General features: G+C 37.2%; 1 protein-coding gene across 3 annotated transcripts in view; it reads left to right on the top strand.

The window, feature by feature from the left end:
* Positions 1–23468, top strand: part of gabbr1b (gamma-aminobutyric acid (GABA) B receptor, 1b) — a 123242-nt gene that overhangs the window by 62949 nt on the left and 36825 nt on the right. For all 3 annotated transcript variants that reach the window (XM_051871686.1, XM_051871685.1, XM_051871688.1), the window contains exons 7-13: positions 1980–2140; positions 9309–9443; positions 14625–14795; positions 18678–18779; positions 20067–20132; positions 20269–20460; positions 23001–23246. In XM_051871686.1, the coding sequence (XP_051727646.1) occupies positions 1980–2140; positions 9309–9443; positions 14625–14795; positions 18678–18779; positions 20067–20132; positions 20269–20460; positions 23001–23246 (1073 nt within the window). The remainder of the gene's footprint in view (positions 1–1979; positions 2141–9308; positions 9444–14624; positions 14796–18677; positions 18780–20066; positions 20133–20268; positions 20461–23000; positions 23247–23468) is intronic.

Here is a 23468-nt window from a genome sequence, read left to right as displayed (position 1 = left end):
GAGAAGTTGCAAGATCAATCAAGAGTGTGTTGGGAATAAACGGAGCAAGAGAAAACAGATAACTGTAGCGATTCTCATCAACTGTGAGAGGGCGAACGTGTTACCGAAGCCACTGAACAAGTAGAAAAATGGCACTCAACTCGGAGGAAAAACATTGGGTTCGGGGGAAGGTGAGGAAGAGAAGGATCGGTGTCAGCCCGTCAGTTTGGAGATACATTATTGAAGACTACAGTCAGCCGCACATAGTCATTCCTCTGCGGATCCTGTTTATCACGATGTATCTGCTGTAAGGTGCAGGATTAGTGTGAGCGCTGGCTGGGAGTTTGGAAATAGATGGTGCAGTGGAGATGAAGGTGTGTGGGAGAGAGGAACGGAGCATGTGATTTATAATGTAGTGTACAGCAGGTTCTGTCTAAAATGATTCAGGATACATTCAATCCTTATTGATTGGAAAACAATAACAAAAAGTGAGTGACATGAAAACAGAGACTACATTGTGACGTTGTAAAATTGGCAATCGTGTGCCAGAAGAAAGAAGTTATTGCATATGGGGTGCCATCATGGTCCACCGTGATTAAATTAAAATATTTTTGTAATTAACTTCTGAAGAAGAGACAGTCAGAGAAAGCAAAATGTGGATCGGAGGCGGATGTTTTGGGTGTAGTTGGCGGAGAAGGAGATGGGGGAGACGGGTGGGTAATAAACCAGAGTGGTTGTGTTAAGGGATTGCAAATTCAAAGTGCTCTGTGAAACGGAGAAGGAAAATGAGCCCCACATAAACGCGAATCTCTCTCTCTCTCTCTCTCACACACACACACACACTCCTTTCTAGCTCTCTTTCTCTCACAGTTTATCTCAATCTCTCTCTCACACGAACATACACACATTCTCTCTCGCGCGCGCTCGCTCTCTCTATAAACCCAGCACATTCTCTCTCCCTCTCAGTCTCCTGCTGCATCAAACGAACACATACACACTCAATGCTGTGACTTCGTTTATTCGTTTCTTTTGTTTGGGTACTGGATTTTTATATCAATCAGCCACAACGACATTAGTTCTCCGTTTTCAGCGCTAATCGGTTTTCACTTCGAATTCAACTGTCGTTTTTCTAAAGACGCGCACAGAAGATTCCAGTGGACCGTATGTAACACTGCGCTTTCCCTAAACAAACATGTAACGTTATTTTTTTGCTATATTCGTTCCGGGTTCAGGAGAAGCGTGAGTATATGACTACAGCACTAAAAACTCTTCAGGCAACGTCAGATTGTTATTGTCAGCGCTAGCATTCGTTATTCCGCGTAAATGTATTCTGTTGTTAAATCTTAGACCTCAGTTTTAGACCGTTTGTAACGTCTCGTTCATTTTTAATGTCATTTTAATATCAGTTGACTTCGCGGGGCTATACATTGGCTACTTAAAACTTTTGTGAATCTTTGAAACTTCGTACATTTTAAAACAGTTCGTGTAAAACCCGGACTTTTCTGTCTTAATCCACTTTATTAACTTGACTAATTTTAACGCAATTTCCTCTGCACACAGATATATTAAATTAGGAAACGAAACCACACGCATTTGAATCGTCATCGATGTCGTGTTTATGTTTTCGTCCTGAACGCAACCAAGTTGAAAATGTAAAAGTGTGTTTTAGTACATCTAAATGTATAGGCCTATTACAGGTCTATAGAAGTTTAGGGTAATTGGTATTCACGTGAGGTTTTGATTAATTTCAGCATTGAGTGGGAATGAAATTTATACTGTCCAAAATATTTTTATGAAAGTTAAATTACTGTCAAACACCTCCAGCTTTGCCTTTCATGTAAAATAATATCAATAACATAAACTGTGTTGGTACGCACTCTTGCCCAATATGGCCAAACTATCCTGGCAGCATCACAGCAGAGGACGGCGCTTGGTATCAACTTCCTACTTTGTTTTGGCCACCCTTACTTTACTGTTCTCCTGGTCCTGCCCGGTTCTAGGCAAGAAGAAACTCTACATCGGAGCCCTGTTCCCTATGAGCGGCGGATGGCCGGGTGGCCAAGCATGTCTCCCTTCTGCCCAAATGGCCCTGGATTTGGTGAACAAGAGAACGGATATTCTTCCGGATTATGAGCTTGAATTAATCCACTATGACAGTATGGTAAGTGAGCACTGCATGTGAGCCTCTTTAATTACTTTCCATTATTTGAACTGTTTGATATCATGCACTTGAGTGTGCATTGAACTAGTCATTCCATAAGAGTGTTTGCTTGCTATTGATGTTATTTATTCAAACATTGTGGAGTGTCATTATCAGTGGCTTGCTGAAGATTTGTGTTCACAGGAGATTTCTGAACAAATTTACATTTTACTACAGCATATTGGGTCAGCTGTAGTATGCTAATAGGGGTTTGGTGGACGATAATGAACATAATGTTCTTTAAATGGGAATTTGTACTCGATTTAGTATGACTTCATTAAAGCTGCGCAGAGGAATGTTTTGACAGCATCATGTTATTCATCGGTTACACTGTCACCTGAGGTTTGCCTGCAAAAATATATTCATAGCAGCTCTTTATACCTTCCGCTTTCCTTGTCCGTATCTTTCCATTTGCTTGACTCTCTCTCCCTCTACTTCTCTCCATCTTTCCCACCTGCTTCCCTCCTCCCCCGCACAGGACATGCCAATGCATACTCCCTCTCGCACACGCACACATATGCAGAGTGCAAGCCAGAGCTTTCGACAGAGAAGACATACAGATACATGCAGAGCGCAAACAGTTAAATCCCTGTGACTGCTCGGTGTTGCTAAGAGCTTTGCCGTGATTGGTCGGAACGGGTCTGCATTGGAACCCCGCTTCAAAGATACAGGAGAAGGAGGAAAGACTGGGGGTGGAGGTTGGCATGACAACAGTTACCAAGACCACTGCTGTTCAAACAAACACATAAGGCCACAGATTGCTCTGACAAAAGAAAAAAGCATGCCTCTTTACCATTATTGCATAAACAGAAGCAGAAGGATAAATAGAAGAAATTAGCTGGCTGGTGTAAGACTATACGTTTAATCAGACATATGAAGTGCGGTTCAAGGCAGTCTGAACTCGGACATATTGAAAGCATCGTTTCTGATCCCCCGCGGTATAGGTGGATGTACTCAGGACACCTGCAGATCTGAATGAATACATGCACACACACACACACAAATACACACACACACATGCAGAGAGCTGTTACTGATTAGGATTCAGCACCACGGACAGCTACATTTAGAGAGCAGAAAAGCGCTGTGTCATCAGGAGGTATAACGCAAGCAGGAGCATTTCATTTGAGTTGGGTTTTAGGTATTCAGACCCAAATGTTCCCTCCTAAGCCACAGAAAGAGCAGTCTCATTAAACTTGCGCCCCAGCATGGTTCTGGGCCATTCTGATTGGAGCTGAGGATGCCTCTCTCCGTGGGGGGACAGGGATGTTACGAGGGCTTATTAGTATGGACTGGACCGGTGCCTGATTTCCCCAGAGCCCAGATGTGAGATCCCTTGGCCTTAACACTTGTGCCGTAGGGTCATTAATGTGTTTTGGGGGGTTTGTTCTTCCACTGATTTGAATGACGGATCGGATTGGAGACGCTGAAATCCCTTGTTCTAGGTGTTGTCAGTGCTAGAGTTAGGCTAGTATTTAAAAACAACTGATATTAAAAAAGAGTGTCAAATAGGGCTGGACAATACTGACATTACATGTTCATTTGGTAGATGCTCAAAGTGGCTTAAATTCAAGGTTTATGTTTTATCAGTTCATGCATGTCCCTGGGAATTGAACCCATGACCCTGTGCTACTGTTTGAGCGGCAGGAATGCTATATTATACAAATAGTGTGGGTATCATGATTATTTTATGTGCTTTTAATTAGGCAATTAAGTTTCTTAAAGAGTGCATCATTAGACTAGTTTTGCAATCCTTTCTTGTCCTCCAGCTCATGAGAATGTGAGTATTGAGACAGATGCTTTAATGGCATCTAGTTGATAAGTTTGATTCAAATTTAGTGAATTTAGTCAAACTCAACCATATTCCCAATTAGGGGTGTAACGGTTCTCTGTAAGAAATAGAGCCGTATTGTACTTCACCCACGGTTCAGCACGCACTTGCACCACAATCTTAAGGTGAGACACCCCAGGTGAATAGGGTAAAAAAATTAACTAATAGATATAACCATCATGTTTAAATATGCAAATGAGGCGTTATCTAATTAAATATGCACTAATTTGCATACATTTCTAGAACAAAAATCTGAATATTGGATGACGTCAAGTTCAAAATTCTTGTTTAATTTTTTGGATATATTAAATTCAAAGGTTTTTACTGAGGGAATTTTGGATATCTCTCTTTATCACTCCATAAATCAGAAAATACTATCAACAGCCAGAAAAAAAATTATTTTCACCATTTTTTTTAGGAATAAAATATTTACTAAGATATATATCTTTAATAAGATATTTACTGTAATTGAAATCTATAGACGCAAATAGATAAAGTGCTATAAAATATACACTTAAAAGTGTATTTTGGATGTTTTCTTTCCACCAGTCTGAAAAAACACTTTATAAAAAGCCAAAAAGTGCAAAATCTCAAAATTGACAGGCGCCTGAAAAAACAGAGTTTTTGCCTGTAGTGTCTCCCCTTAAATCTGTCGACACATTTATAAATTGTTTCGTTGAAAATTACAACACTTAAAACAGACAGAAAGAGTTTGGCTGATGTATGTTTCTGTCGATGGATACGCATTCTGGTTTCCCAATACGTTACAACAGTGATGATCAAAAAACGTGGACAAAACAGTCAGTCATTGTAAACTTTGTTCAATAGGAGTGCTGTATGCTCTAATATGACAAGTTATTTACACCGCCATCACCCGGGTGTTTATAGCATGCGAGCGCAGGTGAGACCTGAACAGCACATGTTGCTATCTGTGTTTAAACTAAACTCATTTAAGCCTTGCCAATTTAAACATTCAAGCGCACGCGCAGTGAGAAGATTTGTGTGTGCGCTCATCCAAAGCACGCGGAAAGCCACGTCTCAGACAGCACGTAAATATTGAGTTCTCTTTCAAGTCTTGCTCTTAAACGGACAAATTCACACAAAAATTATGTCAACATGCCTGTCTTGGCGAGTATCCTGGCAAACAGTACTGTAGGTTATGTCTTAAGTAATCAGAAACAGTCAAGAAAGACAACGCATGTGTATCAGTGTCAGTATTTTGGATCCGTGCTTTATGTCTTAAATTGATTCCTGCTGTCTGTGTTTTTAATGTTAATTAAACAACAAAAGACAAGTAAATCACTTATTGCTCTTGACTGAATAGCTTTAATAATACTTAATCTTTATTTAATTTATACAGTGATGATTATATACAATTCTATTTTACATTTGATAACTTTATTCAGTTTCTGTACCTGAAAACTACTGTTATAAACCTAAATAACCTGAAAAGCATCTATTGCTCTATTGTATTTATTTGAACTGTTGCTTGTAGTTTGATTATTTGTTCTTATTTTCTTTATTTTTATTTGACAGTAGTCCTTTTTTCCCTGAACATAGTACATACTGAACAGTACCGAAACGGTGACCCTAAAACCGTGATAAAAACCAAACCATGAGTAATTTGAACCGTTACACCCCTAGTCCCAGTATGCTCTTATACTAGTATTTGCTGCACTTCTATTCTACAGCAGTGTTTCCCAACCCTGTTCCTGGAGGCACACCAACAGTGCACATTTTGGTCTCTCTTATCTGACCCATCCATTTCATTCTTTAGAGTATCTACTAATGAGCTGATGAGTTGAATAAGGTGTGTTTGATTAGGAATGTATACTGTTGGTGTGCCTCCAGGAACAGGGTGGGGAAACTATTCTACAGCACCACGGCAAAGAAAGATGTTTTTCGCTGACTGTATGCAAAAACACACATACAGTCCAACAAATGTACTCTTTTTTTTAATAAACCGGTCAAAAAAACCCCTCATGAAATCAGATACAAGTTTGCATCAATGTAATGAACTGAATATGCTGAAACCTTCAGAGCAGTAAACATCAGATTCACTCAATAATTGGTATTTTAGTATACTGTTCAAAAGTTTGGGTTCTTCTTTTGAAAGAAGTCTCTTTATATATTATTGTTTAATGTATTAACTAACATGAACTAACCACGAGCAATACATTTGTTACTGTATTTACTAATCTTTGTTAATGTTAGTTAATGAAAATACAGTTGTTCATTGTTTGTTCATGTTAGTTCACAATGCATTAACTAATAATAACAAGATTTTAATAATGTATTAGTAAATGTTGAAATTAACATTAACAAAGATTAATAAATGCTGTATAAGTGCAGTTCATTATTAGTTCATGTTAACTAATATAGTTAACAAAACTTATTGTAAAGTGTTACCATATTTATATTTTCCAGTTTAAATAACAATTTTCTATTTGAATATATTTTAAAATGTAATTTATTCCTGTGATGGAAAAGCTAAATTTTCAGCATCATTATTCCTGTCTTCAGTGTCACATGATCTTTCAGAAATCATTCTAATATGCTGATTTGGTGCTCAAGAACCATTTCTTATTATTATCAATGTTGAAAACAGTTGTGCTGCTTAATATTTTTGTGGAAACTGTGATACATTTTTACAGGATACTTTGATGAATAAAAAGTTCAAAATAACAGATTTTTTTTTAAATAGATTTTTAATCTCTTAAAATAACATTTTAAATCTCTTTACCTGCACTTAATGCATCCTTGCTGAATAAAAGTATTAATTTATCTTATTAAAAATCTTACTGACCCCAAACTTTTAAAGATTTGTGTGTATTATTATAATTAGTTGATAAATACAATTATACTTATAATTTAAAGATACACATTCTCAAAAGAGTTTTGTAGTAACAAATGTTATTTTAATAAAATATATATATATATATATATATATATATATATATATATATATATTAGGGGTGGGAATCTTTAGGCCCGTCACGATCCGATTCCGATTCTGGGAGTCATGATCCGATTCCAAAACGATTCTTGATCGTCTTTTTTTCTTATTAATTAATTAATTTTGTAACCTTATTTTTTTATTTAATACATAGTCTATGTAATTATAAGTACTTTTCAAATAATTACTAGTTTAAAAAAAAAATAAAAAAATTGTATGTTAAAATTTTTAAATGTAGGCTATAAACAGCTTCAAAACATAAAAGCAAGTAGTCCAATAAATAATAATAAAGAGGAACAATGAAACATTACAAGCAATAAACAAAAAGTCCTTTCAGTATTTAAGAGTATCTGAACGTTTTCCATTCATAAGCTGTGAGGGATTTTTCTCTTTCTCATCTTTACGGTTGTTTGATTATTACTGATGTCATCATAGACAGCGGAAGAAGCTGCATTCACAATAATGCACAGATCTCTTTTGAAATATAAGATGTTTTTCCTTTAAGATGTTAATCCTTTAAGACATTTACTTTAATTTCGCACATGCAAAAAAGCATTTTGAGATGCAAGTAGGCTACATTTAAACACTTAAGGCCTACCGGCGGGCGAGAACACAAACTGCAAGCGCGTTTCTCTCACAGCGCATATCCTGTGCAATGATGAACCACGCGAATGTCCGCGCAATGGGGGCGCATGTAATTCGCTCTAGCTTTTCCGAACTGTATGAAGGATTATTTTATAGAATGTTCGAGTGGTGTGTGTATGAGAGGAAATGGAAACAAGCAGAATACGGTTGTTTCTGACGGTGCGTGTCCACTGGCGCGGAGCGAGCGTTTTCAGTTCATTCCTCAGTCGATCCAGAATCGTTGAAAAGAGAATCGCAATGCATCGATGCATCGATTTTTTTCTCCCACCCCATATATATATATATTCGATGTAGTTAGGACCTTATACATAATAATAAGTAAAACCAAACCATCATCATCATCAAATCAGTTTGATAGTTTTTCCTTCAGAAAGAATGTTCCTCCTATCTCATGATAATCTACCTTCTGTGTTTTAAAAATTCAGAATGCAGTTCTTGCAGTTGTTTTGATTCAGTGGAACCCAGGTGCATTAAAAAAGTGAGGCTCACGCATGACTTCCCTCAGGGTTAGAAAGTCGGGGCAGGGGGGAGATTTAGAGCCCAAACTCTGTCTTCCATTCTGTGGATACGATTTTGCTGATGACCCCCTGGGAGTCTGGACAGAGTCTACAGCAGCATTCTCACCACAGACTCAGGAGGACATACTGTGTGCCTGAACACATTATGTGCAATCTGGCTCATTTTATTTACTTTATTAAAAAGAATGTGTAGGCATGTGTGTCAGCAGTTGATGTTCTGTAACTCTCTCACATAACTATGTGGAATGTCACATTAATTTCATGCTTTTGACAGGAAGTCATTCAGAAAAGAAAAGCAGTTTCTCTCTAAAACGATTCTTTTGTTGCAATTGAAATAAGTGGAGTGATTTTGCTGTTTGTCTAGAAGAAATTAAAAGCATCGGGAGAGACCGAAATAGAGATGTTTCTCAGGATAAGGATGCCGGATTAGATGCCAATAAGCAAAGAGCAGTCAGTCGCCACAGGGTTCTGCCAATTGAATTTGTAATTGCACCAATCAAGCCTTGAATCATTTTAATTTAATGTTTGGTTTTATTCTTCTTAGGTTTTGCTCCTGTTTAAGCATCTCTTTGTTCCCAGAACAACAGAAACCAAACAAAAGCCCAGCTTTAGAAACGCTGGCTGTGCTCAAGGCCACTGGCTGCAACTCCGTTTACTCTCAACACATGATCAATTGTGGCTTTAACCTACTATTATCATTTAAATGAGATATTGATCTTTCATTGACAGTAATTTTAGGACAAATGGGGGGGAAAAAAAGATGCTGATTGTCAGCGTCCGGTTAAAGACTGATTAGAGTACATGTTCAGCAAACAAACATCGTTTCTTGGTGTAAATATGGGCAAATGCATGTGTCCTTGGATGACTCCAGCTTTCCCTTCTATGTATTTATTAGTTTATCTGTCTCTGCTCCTTTTTATTCTGCTTTCCAATGCATATTTATCTCTACTTACGTGATTCAGTATGAAATGAAGTCTCCCTCCCTATGGGGGTCCGTATACTGTAGCAGCGAATATATATATATACAGTGTGAAATGTGTTGGGTTTTTTTGTTTTGTTTTGTTGAGGTCTGCACTTTTGAGCATGAAGTGACAGAATACCTCATGAATAGTGACAGCTGTGTTTCAAATTTGAATATAGATTATATATTTAAATGTTTTTTTCTCTCTCTGCTTTCAGTGTGATCCTGGAGAGGCCACAAAGCTGCTGTATGACCTGCTTTATACAGAGCCCATAAAAATCGTCTTGATGCCCGGCTGCAGCTCTGTGTCCACACTGGTGGCCGAGGCTGCTCGCATGTGGAACCTTATAGTGGTGGGTTCACATTTAATGTTTAGAGATAAGTTGTCATTGAAAGAATGCTGAGGAAAAACTCAAGGTTTATGATGATAACAAAAATGTTCTTTTTCTGCAGCAAACCTTGGAATTTTTGTTTAGACATCCAATGAGAATTTCAGATGGGCGAGTCCAGTAATATGGAAATTTGTTTACATGTAGTTTCTGTAGAAAAAATGGGGTGGTTCAGCCTAGTGGTTAAAGGTTTAGTTCACCCAAAAATGAAATTTCTGTCATTAATTACTCACCCTCATGTTGTTCCAAACCTGTAAGACCTTCGTTCATCTTCGGAACACAAATTATTTAGTTATTTTTGATGAAATCCGAGAGCTTTCTGACCTTCGATAGACAGCTGAAAGGTAGTAAAAACATTATTAAAATAGTCCATGTGACTACAGTGGTTCAACCTTAATGTTATGAAGCGACGAGAATACTTTTTGTGCACAAAAACAAAACAAAAATAATAATAAATTATTCAACAATTTCTTTTCTTCCCTGTCAGTCTCCTACACTGTTGACAAAGTAAACAGTGCAGACTTGTTGGATAAAGTTATTATTTTTATTTTGTTTTTGCGCACAAAAATTATTCTTGTCGCTTCATAACATTAAGGTTGAACCACTGTAGTCACGTTGACTATTTTAACTAGGGTTGGGAATTGTAAGAAATTCTCCGGTTCCGATTCCGGTTCTGCCTAATGATTCGGGTTCCATTAAAATAATTAAACAACCAATAAAAAATAGTAGTAAGGGAAAAAATGCACAATACTCAAATCAAACAGTCCTTTTTGTGTTTATTATTCTTGTAAAATGAATTTAACAGATTGCTAATCTCAACAAATTCGCTAACACTTTACATTAAGGTTAATTATTTAACATCAGTTAACTACATTAACTGCATTTCTACAGCACTTATTAATCTTTATTAATGTTAATTTCAACATTTACTAATACATTATTAAAATCTTGTTAACATTAGTTAATGCGTTGTAAACTAACATGAACAAACTATGAACAGCTGTATTTTCATTAACTAACGTTAACAAAGATTAACAAATACAGTAACAAATGTATTGCTCAAGGTTAGTTCATGTTAGTTAATACATTAACTAATGTTAACAAATTAACCTTATTGTAATGTGTGACCACAAATTAAACACGAATAAGATGCTTGAACACACATGTAAGATCAAGACAGGTGAAACAGAATATTTTTGTAAGCTGGATTCATAAAGACTTCACTTGTTTCTGAAAGAATGATGCAGTGATACATTTTTAACAGTAATTTGTTGCCACCTAGTGGCGTAACAGTGCAATTGATACAGTCGTTATTTGAAGTCCAGTTACTAAAGAAGGTGATTTATTCTATTTTGATCTGTAACATCAGCGCTTATCTGAATAATAAACTTTTGTATACTTCTGTGAAAATTGGAATATTTGTAACACAGAAATAATGATACTGTGTGTTTGAAAAGATTGCTCTTTAGATTAGCAGCAGCGCAAATGCAGGTTTGAATGTCGCGATTTTATTTTTTGTCAAAGGTTTAATATACACAGGCAAATCGTTGTCATTTAGGAATTAGATCACGTGAGTGATGAAATCGAGAATGCGATCTTTTAAAGATTAATTGTGCAGCTTTGTGCATCTCTCTCTCTCTCTCTCTCTCTCTCTCTATTTCTATTGATATCTGACATATATAAGTAGCGCGAGGGCTTTTCAGTGCATTTATTGCGATAATATTCATGAGGTGAGATGTCTCTATTAAAGGATACGCTCCCCGCACTTCGCCCACCCATCACACCAGAACCGTTTTCTGAACCGAGGTTTAGAAATCTTGCACGTTCCAGTTATTTTCAAAAAACACTACTGGTTCTGGATAAAAAACGGTTCTCTGTTCCAAACCCTAATTTTAACGATGTCTTTAATACCTTTCTGGGCCTTGAAATTAGTTACGACATTGCTGTGTATAGAGAGGTCAGAAACCTCTCGGATTTCATCAAAAATATTTTAATTTGTTTTCCGAAGATGAACGAAGGTCTTACGGGTTTGGAACGACATGAGGGTGAGTAATTAATGACAGAAATTTAATTTTGGGTGAACTAACGGGCTGTGCGATAGGACGATATATATCGTTACCACAAAATAAAATGTCTATCATTAGAGATTCTGCTATATCGTATATATCGTAGTATGTAAATATATTGCACTATTGATACTTCAGAATGATGAAATGCATGACTGAGAATATAAAGAGCGGGACGTGCTTGATGTTAAAAGAGTTATAAGCGGAATATATCCTGAAAAGGAACTTGGAACTTGTGCTGACTGGCACACTGCCAAAGTGCGCGCATAAAACCTGCCTCTCTCAGAAGGCGATCGCGAATTAGAGACGTGCTCGATGTTAAAGTGTATTAAGCAAAATAAGTAGGGGTGGGCGATATACTGGTAGACACGATTAGCCGGTAGAAATTTGTCTGGTAGAAATTTTGGACGATCGTTTCTGTCGCGTGAGGTTGCTATGCTGCGCAGTCACGAAAGTTTATAATTTGGATGAGTTTTTAAGCATTGTGGTTTAAAAACAAGTGGTTTTAAACACTTTAAGTGCAATTAGCAGCGAAAGACAACTCATTTCAGCATATGCACGCACTCTCTGAGAGACTGTTTCTCAGCGCCTTCTGATAGATGCGCGACATGAAGCTGCTGCTCATAGAGCGCGTGAGGACTGAACTGAGTGCTTTTTGACGCCTAATTGGGCTTGAACGGTTAAATACACATTAAATACACCAATGTGCCAAAGTGACCACGTATTTGCTAGTAAACAGAGCCATTTATGTCTTAAGTGAAGGTACAGTTGAGAAAGACAAGGCTCGAGTTAGTGGATCGGTGCAGTCTTAAAGGGACAGCATCCAAATTTACCTGCTGTCATTATTAGTGCTAATCAAACAACAAAAAAGAGAGAAAATCTCTCACTGCTTGCTTTTGTAACTTTAATAAGAATAAATGTATATTTAATTTGCACAGTAAAGACTATGCATTGTTTTTTTATACCTTTGATTACTTTATACATTTTCTAATGCTTGAAGTTTTTTCATGTAGGTATATTTCGTCTGTCTTTGTTCTATTGTAGTTTGTTTGTCTTCAGTAAGCTTGAGAGTTTTTTAGGCTAGTATTAATTTTTTTAATTATATTGAAATTGATGATAATTATGAAAATTTTGATATCATAAAAATCTTATTTAAAGCAAAAATAACTATACCATGATATATATCGTTATCGTGATATAAAATTACTCATATCGTGATATAAGATTTTGGTCATATCGCCCAGCCTTACTAACCCTTTAAGTATCAGGGAACCAAAAAGTTACAGGTTTAAACCCCAGAGACAGGTAGAGAAGACTGTTATTTAACTTATTTCAATGGTCTGTTTGTCGAAAGGATGTAGAGGAAATGAAAGTAACACTTCATTTTGCAATCAATAAGTTGATCAAATTAAAGCATGCCACTCTTGACCGCACTGAGAAACACCATTTTCAGAGTTATTTAGAAAACATACACTGTTATTATTAGAAAGAAGACATTATTATTTGAACTGTTGGAAATTATGTGAAAGCATGCATAAAAACATGTCTAATATGTCTAACAATATACACACTATCATTCAAAAGTTTGGGGTAAGAAATTAATACTTTTACTGAGCAAGGATGCATTAATTGATCAAAAGTGGCAGTAAAGACATTTATAATGTTACAAAAAGATTTCTATTTCAAATAAATGCTAGTTTATCTTTATATTAATCAAAGTTTAACTTTATATTTATCAAAGAATCCTGAAATAATTGTATCAAAATTTCCACACAAACATTAGGCAGCACAAATGTTTTCAGCATTTTTGATCAAATAAATTTAGCCTTGGTGAACATGAAGACTTCTTTAAAAAAAATCTTACTGACCCCAAACTTTTGAACGGTAGTGTATATGAGTACTAAAACTAAAACTAGGGATGCCAATCGATTAAGTATCTCAATCAAATTAATTGCATGATATGCAGATCAATTTGTTCAATTAATTGCATAGGCTATATCAATATTTGCTTAGAAGACATTCAAAGAAATTACATTATTGTGAAAGATGAAAGAAGTTAATGTATTGTTTGTTTTATTTCATATTACTGAACATAAGCCAATCACTGACTTACAGTCCACAGCAATTCATTTAGTTAAGTTCGTCAGTCTCTCAGCTAAAGAGGCCGACCCGACAGGATGTGTACAAACTCATCAGGGGGCAGGATTAATTGCATTAAAGGAGGTGAACATACCTGTACCCCTGCATTTGGTATTGATGGCTTCAATATGACTCATCACAAACCAAACTCTCCAGCAGGTCTGATCACTAAAAGTGTAATACCACAGTTAAGATGTGCTACCTAAATGCATTCCCATTTCAGAACATGCTGTACTTTGTTCAAATACCCGAAATCAGTAAAATGGCTTCCAGAAATTTTGGATCAGATATTTATGTCATTTTATTTCGCTTTTGGCTCGTCTTTGAAGTGCACTCCCACTGCCTCATCTTCTTCTTTTTATTTCTTTTTCTTTTTTTCTTTTTTTTTTGAAAATCAGTCTCTTTATTTTTCATGCTCTGCTCTATTTTTATATCTGTTGAGAGCTTTTTCTCTTCACATATGAGTTTTGACCTATATATCCCCCTGCTGGCCTTGAAACCCTCCCTTTTTCCACCCCCTCAGCAAACCTGTCACTCAACGACATCTCGCTGCATCTGGGAATGACATTGAGTTATTGGCAAAATAGCTAAAAAACCCTCTGCTGTCATCTGATTTGACTGATTCCAGTGCTGCACTTAAAACAGAAAACTTCTTTTTTGTTTTATTTTACACCTGTTTTGCGTTTTAACTTTTTTTTTTTATCACAGCTTTGCACGCCTGTCTCACACACTACAGTCCCCAATGTTAAATAAAGCTGTTCCGAGTGAACTGTGATCAACCCAGCAGGAGATAATTTAGCCCCTTGGGCACTGGTTTTCCTGCGGGTGATTTTATCGCACATTTTTCTTGACTCGCTTGTTTCTAATTTTCCTTCAAAAGTCTCAGTGTCTGTACAGTGTGTGAATGTCTTTCTGTTGTGCTTTTCTCATTTGATTGCAGTTGTCCTATGGATCCAGTTCACCAGCTCTGTCCAACCGTCAGCGTTTTCCCACCTTCTTCCGCACACACCCCTCAGCCACATTGCACAACCCCACCCGAGTGCAGCTCTTCCAGAAGTGGAAGTGGACCAAGATCGCCACCATCCAACAGACCACCGAGGTCTTCACCTCTGTGAGTGAGATGTTTACAAGTAAAGCAATAATTATTCAATGATAATCTTGCACAAAAGTTGCCAAACAGAAAAGACTTGTTATACTTTGATCAGTATTTAGGAGGAGGTGTCCTAATCATCTGCAACAAGTGATGATCGTTGCTTGTTTTTTGTATGTTTTCCTAAGTAGCCTCACCCACTGTGAAATCCTATTGGTCCAAAGTCCTGCTCTGCATAGTTGTACATCAAAGTGATTTCCAAGTGAACCAGAATATTCAGTGAGGACAAAAAATGTAGGGCAGGACTTGATTGCATCCATTGGGAATTCATGTCAGGTGGGCAGTTCATACCAGAGTTGGCAGTCAATAGTGTAGCTCTCTTTGGTCGAAACATAAGCAGCCTTTTTGACATAAGTGTAAAAGGAAAGTTGTTTCAGAGATGGATTAAGTTATAATACATTTTGATGTAACATTATACAAAACATTCTTTGGAAATGGCATGTAACTACGTAGACCCTAAGAGTCTAAGGGACCCTGTATGGTAATGGATAAAATTTTGAGATGGAAAGAAAAATTATATTTCAGTGCTTTTGCATTGTTTTGCAAAATATTTATGCTCACTCACAAAACTGTGTCCCCCCAAGAGACTGTGTGTTAATTAATTGAGTTAAAGTACTGAAATATAATTTTTCCTCCCACATCATTTTTTTTACCATCACCATATCCCTTTATGGGCTCCGTATGTAAAGATTCACCCTGTTTCTTGTTACAAAATCCATTTGCATCGATCTTGAAATATAACTAAATATGCCATCTCATTTACACAACCTCAACTGAAATAAAATGCTTTCAGTGCATGAAGACTTGAATGCATTATTCTTTATTTTAAATTCTTTAAATTCTATTTTCTACATTTTACTTGTATTATTGTTTAGCTGGTGACTTTTTGTGTAGAAAACATTTAAAGGGCACAATATGTAAGAATTTTGGATTAAAATATCCAAAAACCACTAGAACAGTGTTATATATTTTGTTGACTTGTGTATGTACATTATCCCAAATGTTTCCAAGAATGTTTAAATCATGAGAAATAAGCAATTTTTAACCAGGACATGGACGTGTCCGACTGTCCGTGCGTCGCCTATCATTGACATCATACCCGCGTTACCCTCGATTTCCGATTTTGTAGAAACCATGGAAACCCCAAAGACGCTTTAATATATTACATATTTTATTAGACAAGGGAACAACTGTTTGGTTACATTTATAGACAGAAAACAAATTATTGTTATATAACTCAACACGTTTAGTCTTATTGTTTAAATCTAGTTTTCTTGATTTTCCGCGAGTACCATGCTTTTACCATGCCTCCGAAGAAAACACTATTTTGTCAAGTAGCTAACATAGCATAATCAGATGCAGCTTTATTTTTAGTAACAGTAATACAGCATTTTCTCCATCATACAATACGTTTGTGTTTAATTGCATGCCATTTATTAGCACAAGCCATCCAGCATTTGTTAATATGATATTCTAAAATGGATCTAGCTTACTGCAGTGTGCAACAAGTGTCTCACAGTGTTCGATCGGCAGCAACACACTCAAATGTATCTAATATGATAAAACAGCGCTGCAGTGACCATGGCATAATAAAAGTTCCTCTGCTCTCGAGGCGTGTGTCGCACTCGTCTCTCATTAGCAATCGCTCCAGCGGTCTCGTTCAGCACTCAGTCCTGCTCTGCTTCATACTACAGTAACGTTAATAATTAGGGCTGGGCAAACAATATCGATTTCTTGATTTTAATCGATTCTCATTTTTGCGAACCGATATCGATTCTTAAATCTTAAGAATCGATTAGTCTAGTTTGTTTTCAGTTGATGAATGAACAGAACATGTAGCGCACCTCCCATCCAATAAACCGCAATAATCTTTGTGCTTTGGTACTTTTGATATGAAGCAAAGTCTCAGATTTCAAATGACGTCCATCTTATTATGAGATTCAAAAAATAAATACCGTTATGGCGCTGTTTAATGTGACATGACAGATCACTTTATCGCCTCAGTTAAAGAGAAGCGGCAGCACAGAGCGCGTGTGAACATCCTCTCCTCCACTTTAATACCAGTTACAGCGCGAAATAAACATGACTAAACATCTGAAGGTATGTTAAAATATACAGTACAACCTACCGAAATCCGTATCATGTCTTGTGTAATAGCTCAATAAGTGTTTCAACCTCGGAAAGACGTCAATAAAACAGCTAAACGTCACATTTACCTCAGAAAAACATATTTAGTGACCATAAACTCATTAGTCAGCTAGAAAAGTGAACTCTAGAAAGCAGCATTCTGATAAATATAGCTATGCACCGTTACATATTCATTATAATGTTCTTCAATATTTAATGCATGTTTGAATAAATCAGTTATGACAGCCACGATTTAAATAAAAAAAAACAAACAAAAAAACAAAAAAAAACAAATTGGAGTAGAAATATGAATTTATTCATATTATTTATTCAGAAATTATTTATTATAAAAAAACATAATTGAGTGTAATTTAAGTGTTTGTATATAAGTAAGTTAATTTTAACCTTCATTGTTATAGTAAAGTAGTACCAACTGACTCCCATGTGTAGTTTACAGCATTAGTTGAGAGATTTTTTTCCTCTAGAAAATTTGCCATGTACTGTAACTGATATACTACATCCAAAATAATCGATATCGAATCGAATCGAAATCTTAATCGAATCTAATCGAATCACAAGCATGTGAATAGAAATCGAATCGAATTGAATCGTGAAAATTGTGTCAATACCCAGCCCTATTAATAATCTCATCCATGAACATGATTTCTGCCCGAGTCCCATCCTGATTCTTTTCCTCCGGCTGTGAGGTGAAGACGACATCTCCCAAGATTCAGCGCTCAAACTCTGCGTCATCAAGCTACGCCTTTGTTTTGAATAGGTGATCTCTAGCGGCGAAAATTCTACATACTGTGCCTTTAAGTTTAAAGTCATCTATATTGCTTCTCTTCATTATTATCATACAGTATGTGGCCTAGAGCTTTTAGTTTTCCTTCTTTTTCCTGATTAAGATGCATTAAGAGAAGTATTTAAAGAATCCTATACATGCATATTAAAAAATACTAAATTAAATGTTTGTTAATGAAATCGAATAATTTTGTAATTGATTCAAACCAGTTATATTGTGTATTTAATCAAATTGAATCATTCTGAATGAACAAAAATGCTTTTTGAATCAAATTGAAACTCACTTCACATTAAAACCTATCACATTATACACAGCATTTATCTTCTAGTGTGGACAGACACATTCCTTGTTCCTGGAACTTGTTAAATTATATGCAGCGAATGTCTGATGCCTGGTATTGTGCAACTCACACAGGCTGTGTTTATGTAACTGAGGTTTTCAGAAGCACATCGTTTACCTTAGGGTATAGCATGTATTTTTATATGCTATGTAGGTAAAATATACTTGTGTGCTGTAGAAGACAACATCTGGGATCTGGGATTGTGGGCTGTAGCTGATGTAGGCTTGGCTCTATTCCTTTGTTTCCTCCTGCACTCTGCAGCCTGAGGTTATACAGACTGTATTAAAATTTACACGCTTGTTTTATTAGTACACGCAGGACAGTAAACAGTAAACAAGTCCCAACAAAAGAAATTAAATCTGCCAGTCTCTTTCTAATTTTCTTTCTTCCCTCTTTTTCTTTCCTCATGCCTGTCTTATCTCTGCCTTTCTGCCGCAATAATATTCTTTCCCGTCTCTTGCTTTTTCCACCCGACATCATGCGAATGTTTTTCTTGTCTCCATGCTCTTTACTTTCCCTCCCTCTCTTTCTCAATTCTTCTTTAATCTCATTCTCTCTCTCTCTTTCTCAGACTCTGGATGATCTAGAGCAGAGGGTGAAGGAGGCAGGCATTGAGATCAGTGTGAGGCAAAGTTTCCTCACGGATCCTGCTGTGGCCGTCAAGAACCTCAAGGTGCTTTCACTTTCACTCATTTCATTTATGACCTCACTGCCATGGCAAAGTACAGGTGTTCCCGTCAGTGCCACGTTAGAGCAATCAGATCAGCACCCTCCTCAACAACATCTTACGATTCTCAGACAGATGCGAAACACACATAGAGAAGTCTATAAGGTTGAATCTCACAAAAACACAACCAGGACACATTTCACCCCAAAATCAGATGAAAAAACAAGAAATTATATTGAATATATTTCAATGATAGTTAGGTATCCCCCAATCCTTATTACCATATTGCTACTACATGTTTAATTTTTGTACTTTTGAGGGTTTTTTTGTAATTTCCATTATTTTCTGTTATTACAGTTTAGTAAGAAATACTAATAACAAACATAATACAATGAATAAGAAAAATATTTTTTGAGCTTTTCTAATATTGACAGAATTTATTTTCCAATAAATATAAAAAAACATAAACCCCACATTCTAAAAAAATATTAAACTTATATAATATTTTAAATAAGTTCATAATTTAAAGGGTTAGTTCACCCAAAAATGAAATTTCTGTCATTAAGTACTCACCCTCATGTCGTTCCACACCCATAAGACCTTTGTTCATCTTTGGAACACAAATTAAGATATTTTTGATGAAATCTAAAAGGTTTTTTTTATCCTCAATAGAAAGCAATGAAATTACCACATTCAAGGTCCAGAAAAGTAGTAAAAACATCATTAAAATAGTCAACGTGACTACAGTAGTTCTTTTCTTTTGGTTTCCCCCATAAACATTTCCAGATATAAACACAGGAACATGCACCTTTATTGTGATTGGCTAGCTCTGGGTCTGTCATGCCAAAGGACATCATTTAAGTCCGGGAGAAAAATACAACAGTGTGGGGATCTGATCTCATTCTTGAGGAGAATCATTTTAATTGGAACATAGGTCAGATGATCTGTTCCCCCCCAGCCCTACCGCCTCCCCAATCCTGCTCTCTCTAGTGATGGCTGGGCCCTTGGCTGCCTGTTTAGCAAAGGCCTGCCATGTGTGCCGCCCTAGTTTTGGTGCACAAGATTAATGGAGTACCACCAGAGGAACCATGGTAACCTGGAATATAGCACACGCTGAGAGGGGAAAGTAGCACTGATTGGACTGCTTGTCCAAACCAAAATTACTGCAGTGTTATGCATAGTAGCACTCTCAAATACTAAAGGGACCTCCCTCTCATGCTAATTCACTGACTTTTGCAAATTGTTGCATTCATTTCTTTGTTCTAATCATCAATTCTCACTCTGCTCCTACAGCGCCAAGATGCGCGCATCATTGTGGGACTGTTTTATGAAACGGAAGCCAGGAAAGTGTTTTGTGAGGTCGGTAATCAGCCATCCAGCTGATTGTGATTAATCTATGTCAATGTCGAAGGGGAAACATGGAGTTTCTGTTCATTTTTCATTCTTGGCTCAAGTCGTTCCCTAACCCGACCTGTTTCACACAACCCAACTGCAGGTCTATAAGGAGAAGCTGTATGGGAAAAAGTATGTGTGGTTTCTGATTGGCTGGTACGCTGACAACTGGTTCAAGATCAAAGACCCATCCATCAACTGCACTGTGGAGCAGATGACAGAAGCTGTGGAGGGTCATGTGACCACTGAGATAGTCATGCTCAATCCAGAGACGGTGCGAGGAGCCTCTAACCTGGTGAGTGGGCCTCAAGAATGTTTGTTTCCTAATTCTTTTCTAAATATAAGAATTGCTCAGTTTGTGTCCTGTGGCTAGACTCAGACCAAGGCACATTTAGGCTTGAATGGTATTTCGAATCATGAAGCTATTACTTTTTGAAGCAATCAGACTTACAATTTTTGCTTGTTGGATGATAAAATGGGGGTAAAAAAATTAGGGCTGACCCCTAATAGTCAACTAACTGTTATTTGACGAGAAAAGACTTAATCGACCAAAATTTTATTAGTCGCTTAGCCGCAAGAAAAAAAAAAATCCACAGGAAGTGGTGAAGTCACGCAGTCTGTGATGGACAGATCATTAACAGCTGGTCTAAATGGTAAATACAGTACATCGGGCAGGATATCCATATTCATCGACCTCAAATATGGCTTATCATCTGAAACATGTAAGTAGTAGCAACTTTACATGGCCGCTCACTCTCACGTTAACCTAGAAAAATGCGGGCTATTCAAGTGTTTGTGCAGTTAACACAGAGGTGCAGACGTGATCACTTGCACTTAAAATACTCCGTCATTTTTGGTCATACAGATAAGAGTAATACATCTTTTGAATCTGTGAAGAGTCTACCTTTATTTGTGTGCATTCACAATAACTACAAAATGTCGTGTTTTTATAAAATAATGACAGCAAGCAGGGTGCGCTTTCTGCCATCTCTCTTTGTGAACTTCAGCACGGCAAAAAAAAAAGAAAGAACTGAAACTCCATGTAAACTTGCCTCACACAGACATGAAAAATATATCTATAGAAAGCAAAATGTATACTTTTAAAAGAACCTATTCAAATGGAAAACAAATATTCTCAGGTTATGTAATCCGTATGAAACATATAGGCGCGTCGACTGCGGAGTGCGGAGATGATGAGTCAGCATCGTCAACTTCAGTGCTGCAGCTGAAAATACAGAAAACACTATTTATCAATCAATTATTCAAATATTAAAGCAGTCTCCTTGCTGTTTTCCCCCGACGCATTCATAATCATTACTTCTGCCGGTGAGCCGTGGCAAACTTTATATGTGCGCTTGAAAGCTGATTAGGCTATGTTGGCATTAAAGGCTCTTTATTATGATTTATATGGTTTATTAATAAACGTGCGATTAGTTGACTAATCGCTTAAAATGAAAGACTACTAGTCGACCAGAAAAATCTTTAGTTGGGACAGCCCTAGAAAAAATCCATAGGCTTGCATTGAAGGAAAAACATATTTGCAACCGCATAGCGACATGCTAACAATCTTTATTAGTTAATATTGTGTAAAATACGTGTTAATTTCAGCAATTTTCTGTACATCTTACTTGGCATCAATTAATTATATTCTGACTGTATCTATTGGCTATCAGTCATCCTGCTCTCTACATGTCCTCATAGAACACTGAAAAATAATAATCAACCAACAGTGTCCTATGTGTTCCCATATGCTGCAGTGTTTACAATGACATCATCCTCAGATTAGTGTGGCATAGACAAGCTTCATTCTGTTTAGATAACCAAGTTAGATAACGTTTTCCCACTGGGAATAGCCCATAACCTACCGTTATATCTTTAGCTATTCTCAGATCTGAAAATCTGAAGAGTCCCGTAGGGGTCAGAGCAGTCAGGTCCAACTGTTGTACCCCTGGGAGCACTGGATGGACAGGTGTGAGCTCCAGGGGGGTGCTGTCTGGAGCCCACCCAACTCCGGTGCTCTGTGCTGGGAATTGGCTCGCATGCATATGTCCCTGCTGTTTTCCTGGATCCGGCGCAATCTGGGCACATATCCAGACACCTATGCTTCACATCTGACGTAAAAAGACTGTCATGTTGGACAGGACAATTTGTGATAAGATGGCCATGCTAAATTGGCTCAACATCACCATAATTTGTTCCCCTCATCCTTGCTTTACCGTCCCTCACTTTGAGGCTGTAATTTTAAGAGAGCTGAAATGCTTCTTGACGCCGTAGTTTATATCCACACACACACTGTTCTCCACTGTCCATTTGCATCAAGCAATCACCAGATGCCCATCTGCAGCTTGGCTCATTTCCTAAAACGCACCTGTTTGAAGCAAGGAAGGTGCCTCAGCTGTTTCTATAAGGTGTGAAAAATGTCAAGGAAATCGGTTTTCGTATGCCGCCACGATAAGAGCGCGCCAACTCTATTTCTTTTCCCAGTACCTCCTTAATGACATGGAACATCTTCAGAGTATGTGTGAAAGCGGGAGTTTATTTTTGGCGCTTCAGGTCCTGGTGTGTGTGAATGAAGATTTCACACCCAGGAGAAAAGTACCTCCATCTATATGATGCACTCCAATGGTGATGAACTATACTGTAACTTACCTTGACCTCTCTCTCACTTTCACGCTGCCGGAAGCCTGGCACTTTTTTCAACTCTGTGCTTTTTTAGTGTCAATGAAGTCATGCTTAAAATCCATCAAGCCCTCGTTAGTGCACAAAATTTTTGCCATGTGCGTACACATCCATATGCATGCCAGATGATACCGTATGTCCTCTCTTTTGATCCAGACCTCACAGGAGTTCTTAGCACAGCTGATGTCCAAGCTGGGTGGGAAGAATCCAGAGGAAACTGGAGGATTTCAGGAAGCTCCTCTGGCGTATGATGCAGTTTGGGCCCTGGCTCTGGCGCTCAATAAGACAGTGGGGCCCTTGAAGGCAAAAGGCCGCAGATTGGAAGACTTTAATTATAATAACAAGGACATCACAGCAGAGATCTACCGAGCCCTCAACACTAGCTCCTTCGAGGGGGTTTCGGTGAGTGACATCGTTGGCTAAATAGTAATTGGATATGAAGGTATTAAGGTCGTCATTATACCAAAGGTTCAGTAGTCAGTGCCAGTTAGATTTAATGATACGCAATTGTCATATGCAATTGTGATACCACAGCAAAAAACTAATATACTAGTAACCAGTGTTGTTATTAATAATAAACAGTGTTGGGGGTAACACATTATGAGTAACGTGAGTTATGTAATC

The sequence above is a fragment of the Ctenopharyngodon idella genome, chromosome 19 (genome assembly GCF_019924925.1).
Source record: "Ctenopharyngodon idella isolate HZGC_01 chromosome 19, HZGC01, whole genome shotgun sequence".
In the NCBI taxonomy this organism is placed as follows: Eukaryota; Metazoa; Chordata; class Actinopteri; order Cypriniformes; family Xenocyprididae; genus Ctenopharyngodon; species Ctenopharyngodon idella.
Note: the sequence above shows the minus strand (reverse complement) of the source record. Positions and strands in the feature narration are given on the sequence as shown.